The sequence below is a fragment of the Caloenas nicobarica genome, chromosome 5 (assembly GCF_036013445.1).
Source record: "Caloenas nicobarica isolate bCalNic1 chromosome 5, bCalNic1.hap1, whole genome shotgun sequence".
Lineage (NCBI taxonomy): Eukaryota > Metazoa > Chordata > Aves > Columbiformes > Columbidae > Caloenas > Caloenas nicobarica.
The window spans coordinates 61,757,677-61,774,106 of NC_088249.1; the positions used below are offsets into that span (position 1 = coordinate 61,757,677).

At 38.0% G+C, this 16,430-nt stretch overlaps 1 protein-coding gene across 1 annotated transcript; it reads right to left on the reverse strand.

Annotated features, from left to right (window-relative positions):
• Positions 1-4,177: 4,177 nt before the first annotated feature.
• On the reverse strand, positions 4,178-5,224 carry FSHB (follicle stimulating hormone subunit beta). Its single transcript, XM_065636621.1, has 2 exons — positions 5,036-5,224; positions 4,178-4,414 (listed from the first exon to the last, which is right to left on the reverse strand). Exons 1-2 carry the CDS (start codon positions 5,192-5,194, stop codon positions 4,178-4,180), a joined length of 396 nt encoding a protein of 131 aa, XP_065492693.1. The 5' UTR covers positions 5,195-5,224.
• Positions 5,225-16,430: the final 11,206 nt, after the last annotated feature.

Below are 16,430 nucleotides of genomic sequence, written 5' to 3' on the forward strand. Positions count from 1 at the left end.
GGCACAGACACTGCTAAGATCAAGGTCAAACTGTCTGCATAATAAATGATAGAAAGTATTAATTCACCCACAGATGTGGTGGCAGAGGTGACTTATCTTCATGCAGTTTATCTATACATCTGGGTATTTGAAAGACTTAATTAATTACAACACAGTGAATCCTGCATTGTGTCCCTCTCCAAGATCATTAGGGGACAGTTCAACACTATGTATTGCTTCTGTGCTGTATGCCTTCACCAGGGGGTTATAAGTTATAGTTTTCCAGATTTGCTGCTTTCAGTGTGATGCAAGAAAAGAGATAATTTTACTTAATTGTGAGTAAATCTGTAGATCTGTCCATTTTAGTTTTTACTACCTCTAAAGTTAGTTTCCGTAGACTGGTGGCTGAAGTCGGACATATTGTAAGGTCTTTTTGCAGAGCCTGCCTTTAAAAATAGAATTGATACGCATTTTTTGAAAAGTTCACTCTTGGCAGAATAGTTCTATTGATGTTGAAAAGCATTTTACCTGTTGAGTTCAGTGGAAAGGGTTAGGGTCATGGTAGGAATTTTTTGAAAATCTACTTCTGACTCTATTAGGAATGTTTCTAAAAGCTTATCTGCCAGTTTAGTATTTAGAGTAGCATGTCATACTGAGACTTTCACCTGTTGACAGAGTTCCCATTTATTCATCATGACAGAGCTGGCAAAGAGCATACAAATCACTTCTTAAATGTTTTTCTTAATAATTCAAAGCAGATTTGGACCTCAGACAACGTTGATATTCATGGCTTGCATGTACTTTCACTACAAATTTTGGAAAAAACGTTGGTGTAAAAGTACGTTTAATGAAATGATAATTGGACGTTGGGTGGAAAGAGAACTTTGAGAAGATAAAGTCAGAGTCTGTCTCACAAACTGTCAAAGGTAGTCCAAAATATCTTCAAGTCAGGCCAGCCGTCTGTAAGAATTTCTGAATTTCTATAAGTGAAACTACCAACAGTGAAACATTTGCCACTAGTCTGTAGAACAACAAATAATTATTGACTGACTTTGGAATGGATTTTACTTCAGAGTAGAATGCCAATGATAGTTTCATACAAATGCAGGCATGTATTCAAAGCTCACTGATGTTAACAGAAGACTTCATTTGGGACTTATATGTTTCCTGAGCCTTTTGTGTGATCACTTATGGTTAGAAAAAGAAGATAAATTCAACAAATTATTTGTTTGCTGTTTATCATTGATCTTTTGAAAAACAGAAAGCTTTTGATGGACGATCTACCCATTTTTCAAACAGCCAGCTTTAAGGAAGAGATTTGGATAGAACTCTCACCTTGGTAATGGACAGGAATTGAGAAAGTGTTGGAAAGCAGGCTTCCCAAAGGCTACAGTTTGTTGGCAGGGGTTAGTGCTTATATGGAGGGCACTTTTTTCTTTGCATCTTTGAGTTTCTAGGACTTGGTATTTCCCTCAGCATTGGTACCTAAGATGTGTGAGAGATACGAGGTGAGAGTCCGGAAGCTTATAGTGATGCATGATTAGGATTTTTTTGCTAGCATTCTGATATTAACCTCAATGCTCTTTTGACTACATTAGTTACAGTTTTAGATTTGAGGTTCTGAGTAGGTTCGTTTGCAAAATGAGAATGAGTGGTGCATTTGTCTGATGGATAAAAGAAGAGCTGTATGATTTTTGTTTTCACATGCAAGCTAATTTGTGACACAGATGCGGACACAGCTCTGGGGAGGTTCTAGTCCCTATAGTTTAACTAAAATATTAACGACAATCTTTATTCTCATCCACAATTTTGTTGTGTCACAAGTATGTAATATTTCATCATCACATTACTGGATCAGGCTAAAATCTACCAGTCTTTTACTTGATGTGATTTGGCCCTACAATGCAAATATGGCTCAGGTGAGCATATTAGTTACATGAAAAAAATTATGAGGGAGGAAGAAGAGGTGTGATTTGAAGCATTGTAAAGTGGGCAGGTGGACTCTTAAATTTTTTTAATTAGCTTATTAAGACATACATAACAGAAGTGCAACAAAATTATCTTTATTATTCCAAAATGCACAACAGACAATACAGGTGTTTACAGATCTATTTTGAAAACATGTATTTTTCCATACTTTTTTACTACAAGCTACTCTGGTTTGCGATTTTAATTCCAAATTCTCTCATCCAGAATGGAATAATTCCTGCTATGAATAATATGCTTAGTTTTAAATGAAGTCAACTCATGTTTAAAACTGAAATGACCCAAGAAAATGTCCATGTGAATTAATATTATAAATAAAATTAAATTGCAACAACTAATATCTTTCAGTAAAAAAGCTAAAAATGAAATAAGTTAAAATATCTATTATCTATTATAAGAGACATCCAGAGTAACAGACAAATTCTGTTTAAATAAACAGGTCTGTAAGAGTCTCAAAAGCAGACACGCCAGGTGACATCAAGAGGTCATCTACTTCATTCCCTTCTCTCATGGTGAATTAACTTTATCTCTGTCATTCCTAACAGGTTCAATGTGTTCTTGAAGACCTGTAGTGGTCACTACTCCACAGACCCTACTCTTTTCCTTCCATCCTTCCTCAGCCCCCTGAGAGTTTATTTCAGTGTCAAGCTGTCTGCATGTTTCAGATGTGCGAGTGACTACTCTGAATCTTTCATTAGTTGTTCTGTTCACTATGAACACAGAGAACTGACTGTTCCTTTTCTCTTTGTAACAGTCTTCAAGCTTGTAAAAGGTTCCAGTGATTTCCCCCCTGCTACCTTCCATAAGCAAAACCACCGCATTTATTTATATCTTTTTCTCTCAAGATGTTTTTTAGGCCTCTCTCCGTTCTTATTGCTCTTCTGTGGACTTTCAATGCCTTGAAGTTCTGTGTCCAAAGCTGGAAATAACAACTCAGCTGAGGTCCTTGTTGTTTTGAACTGAGTGGTGGTAGTAGGTTGTGTCTTGTAGGCTCCACTCCTCAAATTCCCACTTTTCCGCAGTGTTGACTCATACTTAGCTTGTATAACCTCCAAGTCTTCAGTGCCGAACTGCTGCTGAACCAGTTCCTCTCCACTCTGTGTTTGCGTAGGCGATTGTTTCTGATGAAGAGCAGTATCTTTTAGTTTTCCTGATAGGATTTAATTCTGCAGGTTTCAGATAATTTTCCATTCTAATTCAGTCAGTCCACCAGCTTGTTTCCAGACCATCCCAACTTCATATTGGCCATTGCAGAATTAGGTTGCTGCAGAACTCTGTGAACCTCCATTCTCAGAAGAGACTACTGTGAACTACTTTAAAGGCCTGTTATCACACCATGTTTACACTATTGGGATCATGTACCTCTATATTCATCCCTAAATAATTCATGAGACTCCTATTTTAAACAGTGTTAAAAAAAATCTCATTATTACATTTAGTTGCATAATGAGAGGAAATCCAGTGTTTCTGATAGGTGGCAAAATTTCTCAGAATTAACTGACTTAAGATATGTTTAATCAGGTGAAAGTAGACAGCTGATTATTCCTTTTTTCAAGTTAGCCAGGTATGAACTAGAGTTCATGTTATTTGTGTTATTGTGGTACTGAGTCTGAGCTAACAAGCTTTAGCAAGAAAGAATAAGTGTTCAGGTGACGTTCGACATTTGAACCTAGACTTTTGGCTCTTAAACATGCTGTTATTATTTACAGAGCATAATGACTATATGAAATATTTTGCCAAAAAAAGTGGAAACCTCAGCTGAGAGAGGTTTGCAGTCCAACTAAAAGAGAGAGCGTAGATGTTGTTTGTAAGAAAACCAGTGGCTTTTCAAAAGAAGTGCATTTCAAGAAGAGATGGAAAGCAGGGGATAATAAAGACCTGGAACTTGGGAACTTTGTGAAGGCATAGGACAGGATAGCGTAGAATAAGTTAAGTGAAGTAGGCAGTGGAAATACAGTAATATAAAGAATGAAGGTGTAGTAGAGAAGGAGGCAGAAGGAATTGGAGGTAGCATTCTATAGACCTACGAAAACGATTCTAAGAAAGCTGATGGGATAAGCAAGCCTGAAAGACAAGTTTAGTCAGTAGCTCTCCCATTTTGGCCTTAAAAATCTTTGTTTCATAGCTTTGCCTATTGTCTTCCACTTAAGCCCGATCAGTACCTTTCTTTACAAGTGAGCATCTAAAGCCAAACTGCCGTCTCAAGTACCCTTCATTGGTTACTTCCATTCTGGCTGAAGGAACAGTAGGATGGCCCCAGGCCCCTCACGGTGCAGTCTGTGCTGTCCGTGTCGCAGGTCTCACAGTGACACTCTGTAGCTACCGGGTACGAATAAAAAGATTCGGGGTGATCACCACAGCCAGGGATCTTCACTGTTTCATACACAACCTCCTTGAAGGTACATGTTTGCTGAAGGGATGATACTGGTGGATATTTATATACTGGATCCTGAAAATTACAAGAAGGAAATACCTATTTTGAAATTCATTTATGGGGTAGAATTCCAAATTTTTATAAAATAAAGGGCCTGATGTGAAAATTAATTAAACAGGTGGGAAAATCCCATGGAGATCAAAAGGATTTGGATCACATTCTTCTTATTTCACCTAGATCCTTAGATTTCTCCTTTCAGGAGGGCTGATATGGCAAATTCATGTCATACCATCACGAGACAATCTTGCTGATCAGTTACTTTATTCTTCAAATTATTTGGAATAGTAGAGGAGTCTACATAGTAATCGCTGCTTTATTTTATCCGTTTGCAACCACAAACGGAACACAAGGCAGAGCTCCAGATTGCAATACTTTCAACTCTAGTTAAACAATACAAACATAATGTGTGCAGCCAGTTAAAGATCTGAATTTTACCAGCATCTCTTCAACCTTCCCTTTGTGGTTCAGACCAACTGTGTATCTACATTCCCGTCAAACTGCACAGCAGTTACTCAACCTGTTCTTTCACAAGGCACATCCTGCCTATGTGTTTTTTACCAACTAGAGAAATGGGTTATTTATACATCACTTGGAATATTTAATTCTGGTGCCTGAAACTAAATTTAAGATTCTCACCCTTGTGAAGCAGTATCCTGAGCACCACGTGGCATTCACCGTAATGCAGAATTCACATTCTTCTCTTTCCACTGCTATAGTAATATTGGTGAGCTGACAGCTGTTGCAACAAATTGCTTTCCAGCAAAATAACAGCAGGTAACAATTAAGTGTCTTCATCCTGTGTATAAAGCAAAAAATGTATCTATACTGGATAAATGTGTAGGTGTTTGCAACAGGAAATATTTATAGAAATAGGGAGAAATTGAGTCTTCACATTATCCTCAAGGGGTTCTATAATAGCAAGCTTTCAGAAACATCAGTGAGAACATAGGATAAAGCCATTAAATAGATCTGTCTGTTTATTGTTAAAGGAGTTTGATTTTCCTGAGTGACTGAAATGGCATGTCAGCAATCTTTGCAGAATAATAATAGCAGAGTACCATACCAATTTCAATGAACTGTTTTTATCTAAGTTTCTGCACAGTGAATGTGTCTTGTCTTTAAGGAGAAAGAAAAAGAAGCAAGAGAGAGAGAGCAAAGGACAATCTATTTTTCAGAAGCAATGAATTACATAAAGTGCTTGTAATTTTAGAAAAGATTTCTTGATCAGAATCTGATGAAAACTTACCTGAATTCTACTTGCCTTCCTGGGGATAGCTGTAGTGAAGAGCAAGCCCTGTGCTTGCCTTTTATACTAAATCATGTGTAACTTACACCTTGAGGATTTGCAATGCCTTAATGCAGCAAGCATTAGTTTGGTACTTGGTGAAAGCGGATTAATGGCCAGCCAGACAGTGAGATCAAGCCTTGTTAAGAGGAAAAAAGAAAAGCAAAACACAGTCAGGAAATGATGGTGAAGGTTACTGTCACAATATCTTTTTAGAAGTTTCACTGGATTTGATTCAGTGGCATTTAGAAACAGCTGAGCCATTCCACAATTTGAAAGGTTGAGAACCCTATTTTTGGAAAAGTTAAGGTGTTTTGACTGTGTTTTATGTCAGCCCTCAAATGGATAGGCTTGGGGTGCAAGCTGGTCCTCTGTTAATTCAAAGCGCAAACATTGCTACAGTGTTTCTTGGCTAATGAACATGTTCTTGAGTTCTTCAGGCAGTCAATCTTAATTGAATTTCTCTGAATTATGTCTTTCTTAGTGAGCTGCATATATATGTGCTTGTTTACTGATCTATGGTCCAAGAAAGCTAGTAATGTGGTTTTGTTAAACCATGAGTAACTCTTCTTTACCATTTCAAATAGCACTGTGGTTTTCCAAAATCCAGATTTCTATCCCAGCATATTCAGTCCTGGTTCCTGTCTGTTTCATGGTCACAGTTTTTTTAACTTATGTGAGGGATGTCGGTGTCGTGGAAAGGGACTGTAAGGATGTCATAATGAGGGTCCAGATCTGTGTTTTCTGTCAGTGACCTCAGATCAAATATTGTCATCTTACAGGGAAAATGCTAATATTTTTGGCAGGCAACCATGCAAACTCATCTTGAACGCATTCTCTAGTTTGTCATGGTAATAAAAGATCCTGTGAATAGTGTTCCCCCACTCAGTGCTCTTTTCCTGTGTTCACACGTTAGTGATGTGTGCCTCTTTGCCAGAATAATGACAGAGAAATAACTTTGTTGAACTTCACATATCACTTCTGTGGAAGATGACTCACAGAAGCGCCGAATTTACTATTGTCTGGCCAGAACAGCCAGGCTGGCTTTGTTATGACTGTTCTATTATGGTCAGTCTGACTTTTACAGAAATCCATCCACAAAAGAAAACTAGGCAAGGACATACAGTTAAAAACATTTTATCATGAAAAGAAATTCTCACTGACTTATTAGTTGTCCTGCAGACAGGATACTTTTCAAAATGGCTTTTAAAAATGAGTCCTTTAAGTGTCTCGTACCTTCCTGTGGTCCTGCAGACTGGCCATCTGTTCCAGTTTCCATCCAGTCTGCAATACCTTAATTTGTTAATGAATTTCCTATGACACCAAAGTTAGAAAGTGATCTACAAATTTTCCCTGGATGTCTCCTATAATAATAACAACTTCGTCTGAAGAGAACACAGTTCAATTAAATTTATAAAGAAGTCAAGAAAGTAGATATCTTCCTATTTACTGATATAAACTCCGTGATTGTTTGATGATGGTCTTCTCAGAGAAGATTCTCACTTGCTGTAAATCACTAAATCTAGAGATGCCAGACAAAAGCTGATTACAATTAGTTATATCCCTCCTGAGGATGTGGCCTTTTCTAAGTCCTAAATTATGCAAATTAAATAAAATTAAATAAACTTCACTTACAAAAGACAATATGGGAAATATCTAATCTCTCAGTTGCAATGATCGGTGTCATGGTTGGAAGAAGTCATACCCATTCATGAAAATCATAGTTTCAGAAGCAGAGTCCAAGTTTAGCTCCTGCTGTGCTGATTCTTCCCTCCCCTGCTTCCTTGTTCTGACCCACTCAGCCTCCTTACTTGTAGCAACACAAGTTAAGGAAATCATTCTAATTAAAAGGGAGAAATCCAGCCCAGCTGTCTTTTACAGGATTGTTGCTAATCCATATCAATTTGTTCTGCAATGAAATGAGCAGCTGTAGCAGTGTAATTGCTGGGATTGGATTGGGGAGGGGGAACGAGGGGCAACAAGGGGGAAGGTTCACAAGAAATGCTTTACGTAATGTTCTCCCTAAAGAGCTCATGAGACTATGTTGTAAACATGATACGAACTTTTTAACAGGAGAAGTTCATCCTGCACTGAATTCAAGGGCATGAGTTTCTGTAATCATCAGTTTTAGGTTGTTTTCTAGCTATCAACTCTGCTAAATTCGTTGGTGAATATATGAATATGCATTTTTAGGGTAATAGGAAATTACGAATTGCAGTCAACTAACCACCAGTCTGTCATCTGAGAACTGGTAATTTGGTGAGTTGTTACTTAGATGGCTTTGATTTTGTTCCCACACCTTTTATTAGAAAGATACACTAAAGGAATTCTCATGATGGGCAGGATGCTGTGTAAGTACAAATTTTTCTATGATTAGTTCACACCTCTGGGAAATCTTTATATGCTAATAATATCATACTCCTTCAAGTTTATGTTCCCATTAGATTAAAAAAAATGTTATGGTGGTTTTGGAGGGAATAACACATGCTATTTATCCAGAAAGCTATCATTTTAACATGTAGGTTCTGTGTTACTGAATTTTGTATGCTTATGCTTTATGCTTTCCATTTTAAATGGTTTATATTTCATTTTAGGGAATAATGTCAGAGGGAAGAACACTCCTCTTCACATGTTTCAGCAACTTTCAAGTAGTGTTTTTATTTATCTAGTTCTTAAGCAGTATTGCCCATCCTAGGTTTAGCAGTTGTCATTTTGCTTCTAGGCTGATGCTAGGTGTTGTCCAGATTGTCAAAGAGGAATTACTGAAGCCATACAGCCTAGGAAATTAAAGGATATTGTGTCATTTCTATACAGAAAGATTCAGGCAGACCTGTGTATGCTCTGCTCACACTTGGAGCTAGGTAAGCAATTCAAAAATCTTCAATGTTTTGGCAAATGGTCTGTTTATATTGGGGCAAAGCATCTCATGCTCTTTCTCCACCTTTCTAGGGTTATCTTGTCTGTGGGTCCATTGTGCAGAATCGAAGCTCTAGCAAGCCCTATGGGAGAGCTCAAGTTGCTGCAGAATCCTGTAATTGTATCATGGTTGGAAATGGAAGAGCTAGATTGGAACAGCTAGTACTTAATGGTCGAGAGCCCAGTCAATGGGGCTTGCTGCATTCCTGTTGAAGTAAGTGGGGAAATCTGGCAAATGATGTAATGGGAGATCTGGTCTTCAACACGGACAGGAGGCTGGTTCGTATACAGGTGGTTCAACTTTGGTTCAAGTCATAGTGGTCAGCAGATCTGCGTGGCTGAGTTAATGCATTAGCGGCATATCAGGGAAATAAAAGGCTTCTCTGTTTCTGTGGGGTAATTTGTTTGTTTGATTGGTGGTTTTTGTTTGTGGTTTGATTTTCTGTTGGGTTTTGTTTGTTTATTCTATGGCTTTTTCTCTTGGACTGTTTACTGCTCTAACCTAACAAGTGATTGTTACCACTGCAGCCACAAGAGAGCACTTGCTTTGCTGTTTCAAATCACTTCAACTAGAAGTGCTATGACACATTCTGCTGTTTCCCTTCTAAGCAGTAAATGCTCTTTTTCTTCTGTTGTGGTTTGGTTTTTTTTCTGGCTGGGTTTTCTTTGTTTGTTTGTGTGTGTGGTGTTGTGATTTTGTTTGTTTCTCAAAAGCATCTAATATAGACCTGAAAGCTTCGTGTTTCTTACATGTCCTAATCTAATGAAATTTCTGTTTTCAAGAGGGGTGACCTTAAGACTAGCAATTCTGTTACTGCAAGTTGTAAATCTACCTTTCTTAAAAGAAGGTAGTTTAGCTCTTTTAGAGAACTTCAGCATCTATCAAAGTGCTATTGGAAAACTTGGTTATATCTGTGCAACTCATCCACCATGAGTCATAAATCTGACTCTGTCCTGATAGTAGAGGTATTGAACCTTCTAGTAGAAAAAACACGTCTGATATAAAAGACAGGTCTTATCTGTAAATTATTCCAGCTGCAAACTAGCTTTATCTTCTAATACATTATTTTAAATGTGTCGACGAATGTGGTTTTAGGTTTGTTAGATTCATGATTATGGTTACGTGTTTTAGGCCTTTTAAATAGATATGTTCCTGGGGATGATAGTTTCTGCAACTGAAAGCTGTTTCTTGTTCAAAGTATGTCTCAAGGTATGTTTAAGGTGCTTAAATCTATGGCTTAATTAACTTTCTATGGGTTAGAACAGGATGGAGAGTTGGTTCTCTTAGAAGTGGAGCTGTGCACTTCAGTGCTGCAATAAACAGTATAATATGTGCTTGTGTCGAGTTTCTTCTGCACACAGCCTGTCTTGACTGAGTACTCGCCCTCTCCCCTTTTTTTTTGTGTTTGTCCAAATGTTTTTCTGCACAAGTCAAAATTTAACCTGAGGTATTTAAAGCAAAGGATCTTATTGTTGCTACCCAGCGATTGACTAAATTGCTATCCTTGAAGTACACAGATTGCGAATGGCTTCTGAATCTGTGCTTCAGGGCTCCCTGTGTGAGGTTGGTATTTCACAGCACAGCAGCACAAGCCTGTGTTAAGTAAATTGACTGGAGTGTTGTCTTTCCCTTTTGTTGCTGACTACCGGTGGGAGATGACTTTTGTCATTGCATTACCTCTCTGTGTGCCTTTGGGGTTCACTCTGATTCTTATTTAAGTAATTAGAGAGACCCTCATTGGCTTTAGTAGTAATTGCATCGGGTAGTTGGTCACTATTGTTCAATACAATTTTTACAGATATTGTTTTAATTTCCCAGCACTGATGGTGCAGAATTGTGAAACAACTTGAACTTGCCGAACACAAATTTGGAAAGGTGAAACTAATTAGTGTCGCTAAAGAGTTAATCATTAATGAAGAATTCATATATGCATCCATATGCAAGCAGACTACTTCACCCCAGGAAAAATAAAGAAAATGCTAGAATGTGTTAACTATGTATTTAGTGTTGTGGAATTTTAGAAAGCTTTTGAGATACAAGTTTCCATTACTTGAAACAAAGGTTATACGTCCAAATACCTACACAAACTGTTGGTCTTTCTAAGTCTTGTGAAAATCCTGCTTGCAGTCAACAGCAGCAGAAATTAATCCTTCTGAGAAGTGTTTAATAAACACAGAACAGTGCAGGGAGCAATACAAATGCTTATGTTATTGTCAGTCTGTTATTCTTCCTGTAGTTTTTGTCTTGCATTATATAAATTTATTCATGGCTTTTTTTTTTTTTCCTTTAATACCACATTTCTGAATATATAAACCAGCTGCATTTTCTTATGCTTTTCAGTGATGGGATTCTTACAACCTTCAGCTGTTTGCTCTTGCAAAACCACAGTGTGATCTTGGCTTCTTATATAAGATCATTTGATAACTTCAGCAGTATTTGTTAGGAAACATACGTTAAGATTCTGCTCAAGAGTAACAGAAGTTTAAAAATTATACATTTGTTAGGAATGCTTTTTTCCTTTTTTCCCCTCCTCTTTCTTTATCATTCTTTCATTTTGCCATCTCACTTTGTTTCTGAGTATTGTGTTTTTCCAAAGAAAAATACAACTTTTTTCTAGGAATAGCCTCTCCGTGTGTGAATAAGTAGCTGTTTTGATCCTGTGACTGTCCTGGAGCACTACTGGTTTATTTTAAACTTCTGGGAACAACTAGTGCTTTTCAACAAGAACAAGAAAATATCGTAATGTACTTAATGAAATAGATTAATCTATTAGAAAAGAGTTGACAAAGCAAGGAAGAGACTTGATGGGCAATATATTTAAAATAATGTATTCCACTAGTATGTAAGTAGCTAGGGTTTCCTTTTTGTTATGTGAGCAGTTCTTGGGTCTGTATGGGATTGCCATTATGCTTTTGATAGCGAAAGTGCAGAAATATTTCTGACTATATAAGTTGAAGAAACTAGAAACAAGGGCACGAAGCTGCATCTGATGTAATTCATTATGGTTTGGTTTTGCTGGTCTTGCGCAGAGTACAGAGACATGCCCAGATCTGTTTCATTCTAATTCAAGTGGTGCCTGGGTGGGAACTGTGCTAAGAGTTGTCATCTTCCTCACTGAGCAGTAGTAGAGAGGCCTTTGGATGTATTTGTGACTCATGGGTTGTTAAGTTGAAGAGTTTGGTGTGAATGGAAGCAAAAATATCTGAGAGAGGAAAACCAGTTGTTTTTTAAATTTTCATTTAATTCATAAAAAAGAAAGCATGAAAGTTTGCAATCTTCCGTAGAAGAAAAGCCTTTTTCTTGTTGAGTTGCTCCAGGTTACTGTCTTTCTGTCACAGGTTACTGTCTGTTGAAGCCAGAGCACACACAGGGGCTGCCCAGGCAGCTGCAAATACTGGGAGCACTGGGTGCCCCAGCATTGGAAGTGCAGTATCCTCAGCAACCCAGCTTGGTAGGCTTCTGAGCAGCCAGATGAGAAAGCTGGCAGGAAACCTCAGCTTCAATGAACTTCATTGAAATCATCTTTGTAGAGTAAGTTTTCAACAAATTTGAAATTCGCCATTTGCCGTTTACCTACAGAAATGATAGATATTTGGAAAAAATGTATCAGATTCTTTTAGACTTCTATTTTGGAAAACAATGCTCTTAGGTTGCTAAAGAGGCAATTATCTGCACATTACTCCCTTAGACTATATTAATGAGGAGCTGACTGAATTTTGGAATCTTAAACAAATAAGCATATCTGAGTATTAATTTGAAAAGCCAAATCCATTTTGACTGCATTTGAGTGCCTTGGCACTGCACATGCTTCCTAAAAGAAAGTGCTAGAGAGAAAGCTGAGATACTCAGCTTGATTGACACAACTTGCTGAGTGACACACCTGGCAATTTCTAAGCTAGGAGGCTTTCTGCTTTTCTTTCTTGTCAGTGTTTACAACAAATGTACACAGATTCTATCAATGACCACATTTAAAAAAAAAAAAAAACTTTTATATAAATAACACTTTAAGATGCAAATATTAAAGAATCACTTGAGTCCAAAGGACAAAGGCTGATGTTAGTAGTGTAAGGAATTTTTCCATTTTTTTCTAGGTAGCTTGTTTCACTGATCTGTTGTGTTCATGTTTCGTTAAACCTAGAAATAAAAAGGGCAATTTTTCAGGCACTTTAAAAATTTATCAGTATTTCTATTATGTTCTGTAACCATGCTAAGAAGCTGGGCAAGCATTTGTCTAGATGGATTTTAGGAAGGTCTTCTGGAAAAAAGTGCATTTCTTCTAAAATAGTAAGTTTGGCAGGACTGTACCTTATTCACATATAGACAACAGCACCTGCCAATTGTTTTCAAGCTACAGCTATGAAAACATGACATAAAGCTTATTTGAATCTTGCTGACAGCGTGCATTGATTAACACAACAAAGTTGATGCAGAACGATTCAGCACACTTGGATAATGGATTAAAAGACCATCTTATTTGGGTTGCTAAATAAAGTCTGAGGCTGAAGATGTCTGACCCATATTCTTTTTGCAAGTGCAGTAATTTTTAGGTCAAATTGCTTAAGAAAAATAGGTTGAAAAGAATGCATACAGCCATAGCCACCTTCAGCTGCAATTTTAACATTATATCTGACTAGCTGTATCTACAGTATTCACTGCTTTTAGAGACTCTAAACATTTTTAGAAGGATTTTTTTCTCAGCAGTCCTATGGACTTTTTATTCTAGGGCATGGAGCCATTACTGTGCAGAATATAAGGTGTTGGAGTTGCTCTGTGAGCTGTGGGAGTTTGATTGTAATCAGATTGCAAATTTGCAAAGAAATTTTGTGAAACTACTGCAGGAATCAGTATCACAGACCTTTAATGGGGAAATGGATCTGGAGTTTAAAGAAAAAGCTTTATAGATATCAGCCCAGTATATAGCTCGATACAAAAAACAAAGCTAATTTGTTAGGTTGTATTAGCAGAATGATGAAGAAAAATAAAAAAGGCATTGTATTTGGCTAAATTCCTGATGGTGTACTTTCCAGGCAAATATAATAATTAAACACAAAGGCTTTGTTCTTAAATAAAGCAGGTACAAATTTAGCAGGTTCAGGCTTAAGCTGAAGTCTTCTGGATGTTTCTGTGTGGTCTGGATGTTGTTTCATTCCTGATCACTAGAGGCTGACTAGAGAATTGCACAAAGCAGTTTGTACCATGTCATATTATCCTTTCATGCCCTCTCCAATCCGCAGGAAAAAGCTAGAAATATTGTTCCTGAGAGGAAGCAGGAGGGTGAAACACAGTTATAGTCCAGGAGATGTGAATTATAGTGATCAGACACACTCCAATATTTTAAAAAAGTAGCTGGAAGCCTTTAATAGACATGAGGAGCCTTTTGTGTGTTGTGACTGAGAGCATGCACTGCACCAGACTGGGACACGGTGGGATGTACTGGTTGCTTAACCTTTCCGGTAAATACTCCTGTATCTAACGTGATGTCGGGAGACGGAAAGCTTTCTTACAGCAGAAAAGTGAAGCTACTTGACAGCTGGAACCTCCAACCAGAGTCTTGGCCAGACTGACATCAGGAAATACAGCTCATCATTCCCTTTTGGATCCTGGAGTCCCTTTTATGTTGCCAAAGACCCTAGAAACTCATTTTCTCCCTCTCTCATTAGGGGCCTGGGCCCCTCCATGGCAGGTGTCAAGCACTGAAGACTCACTGGATAGCAGCTCGTTGTTGGTGCTGGTGTGGGAGGAAGGCACCGGGCATGCGTCATGCAGGACAAGTTGAATGAGCCAGCCTGTGAAATGAGGGTTCCTAAATGTGATTAAAATTACCTTGAAATTGGATACCTGATTGCCTTTTAAAATATTGATTTATGTTGTGTCTGTTTCAGCACAGTATCGAGCAGCTGTTTGAAATGGATCAGTCTAAACACTGGCTGCTCAGCTTTATAGGGATAGAAAAGTCACTGAGCAGAAATCCATTCGTAATCTCTGTAGTGCTGCCTGAAAAAGAAACAGTCCTACTCAATTGCTTTATTAATTATCTAAATGAGCAAGATCATAATTGCTGATGATTCAACAGGTTTTTGTGGCTTGTTGTGGTGCCACCTCGTGGTGCTGGAGTAAAAGTTCACACAGTGCTGAAAGTTCACAGCTAAAGCAGATTTTACAGCATTGCGGCAAGAAAAACTAAATGCTGGGGTTTAGAACTGAGACAGCACTTGGAGGCTCCTGGCTACTGGCCAGATTCCTGCCGTACTCAGGCCTTTCTAGAGCTCGTAAAACCTTTGGGCAAAAAAGAAGTTTCACAACTCTCGCTGTAAGAGGTAGTGATAACGCAGCAGTCTTTAAATGCAGTGGCGTTAATGACTTCAGGCCATTTTGCTTGTCCCTGTGTACGAGAGGCATGAAGAGCTGTGCTCAAGAAAACATACCTTCAGTTTTCTTTCTAAACTGTGGAACATTAAGCATAATCCTTCCTGCTGGTGTCTTAAGCATAGAACTGCTCTGAAAGTGGATAGGGAGAGCGCAGTCCTGCTTCTAATGCACCTTGTTTGGGATAAGGAAAGAAGATTTACAGGAAAGCATGCATAGTGGGCCTCTCCATCTCATTTTCTGACTCAGAGCTGGTATGCTGAGGGGCATTCCACCTCACTTCCAGTGGTCTTTTTGTGTCCTGTGAGGGAACTTCACTCATCCTACTAGTCTCTAAACCTTGAAAAAGAATAATGTTCACTCCAAGCTGTGCTCCTTGTGTTTCAATGTAATGTTGTCATGCATGCTCTTAATGAAAGTCCAATTTTTATTTGGCTTTATTTTTGCTTTCAGTCCTCAAAAACTAGGAGACTGTCAGTAGCATTAAAATGGGTATCATTTTGCAGCCTCCTATTTTGCGCTGTTGTTCACTGTTTGCAGTTCTGTTTTGCTATAACATTTTATCAATTTTTATTGCATCCTGAAGATTAACAAGAAGTTTCAGAAAAATGTATTTCTCTTCTTGAATTCTAATTTCTATTTGAATGACTTGTATAGAATGATACTTTGAAAGAGACTGTCAGTATATCCATGTATCTGATAAAATTTCTGAGTGCCTGTGAATGCTGTGAATCCCACAGTTGTAGTAGCTCCAAACAAAGATTTTTGCTTCACATCTCAGTTTCCATGGGTAGAAGACATAAAATCTTCACAAGAGAGCTGAGCAGGCAGGGCACTGAAAGAGAAAATGACTTCTGCTATTTAATATATGTCCTTTCCTAAATAACCCAGAAAGGCTTTGATGTGGTGATGCAGTCTTATGGGTCATTTAATGGGCTGTGGTTTTGGTAGACTTGTAAAATGCTTAGGGCAGGTTTCTCGCTGGCTGTGATCACTGGCTTCTGAGGGTACAGGAAAGGTGAGGACGTGGACCTCAGACCTTGGTTATCAGTCTCTTAGGTTTGAATATTTTAGGAAAAAAAAATAGAAGGCTCAGTAGGTACTTCTGCGATCACCTCAGAAAAGTTCCGTCATGTGTCCACAACAATTCTCCCATTATAGGCAAACTTTTTGTAGCTCCAGGTGAGGACATGGGAAGAGTGCTACCATACTTTTATGAGTAGAGCAAAGTTGCTAATTAAATCAATGGATTAGTTACTTTCTGCAGACTGAGAGAGAGGAAGTTTTTTAACTGTTTCCTTAGCTGGCTAACTAAAGTGACCATGATATCTTCAGCACTATTTAAAGGACTCTAAGTAGTATCTATTGTATTTGAATGGCTTAAAATGCAGATATTTTGAGGCTGTGGGGCTGTCCTGCATATTCTCATACATATTTTTGCCTTCATACACTTATTAATGTAT

Bases quoted from the DNA above. Each gene is read 5' to 3' on its own strand.
- FSHB (XM_065636621.1), bottom strand. From the start codon at position 5,194: ATGAAGACACTTAATTGTTACCTGCTGTTATTTTGCTGGAAAGCAATT. The intron at 4,415-5,035 runs GTGAGAATCTTA...TGTAATTTTCAG, and splicing joins CAGGATACTGCTTCACAAGG to GATCCAGTATATAAATATCC.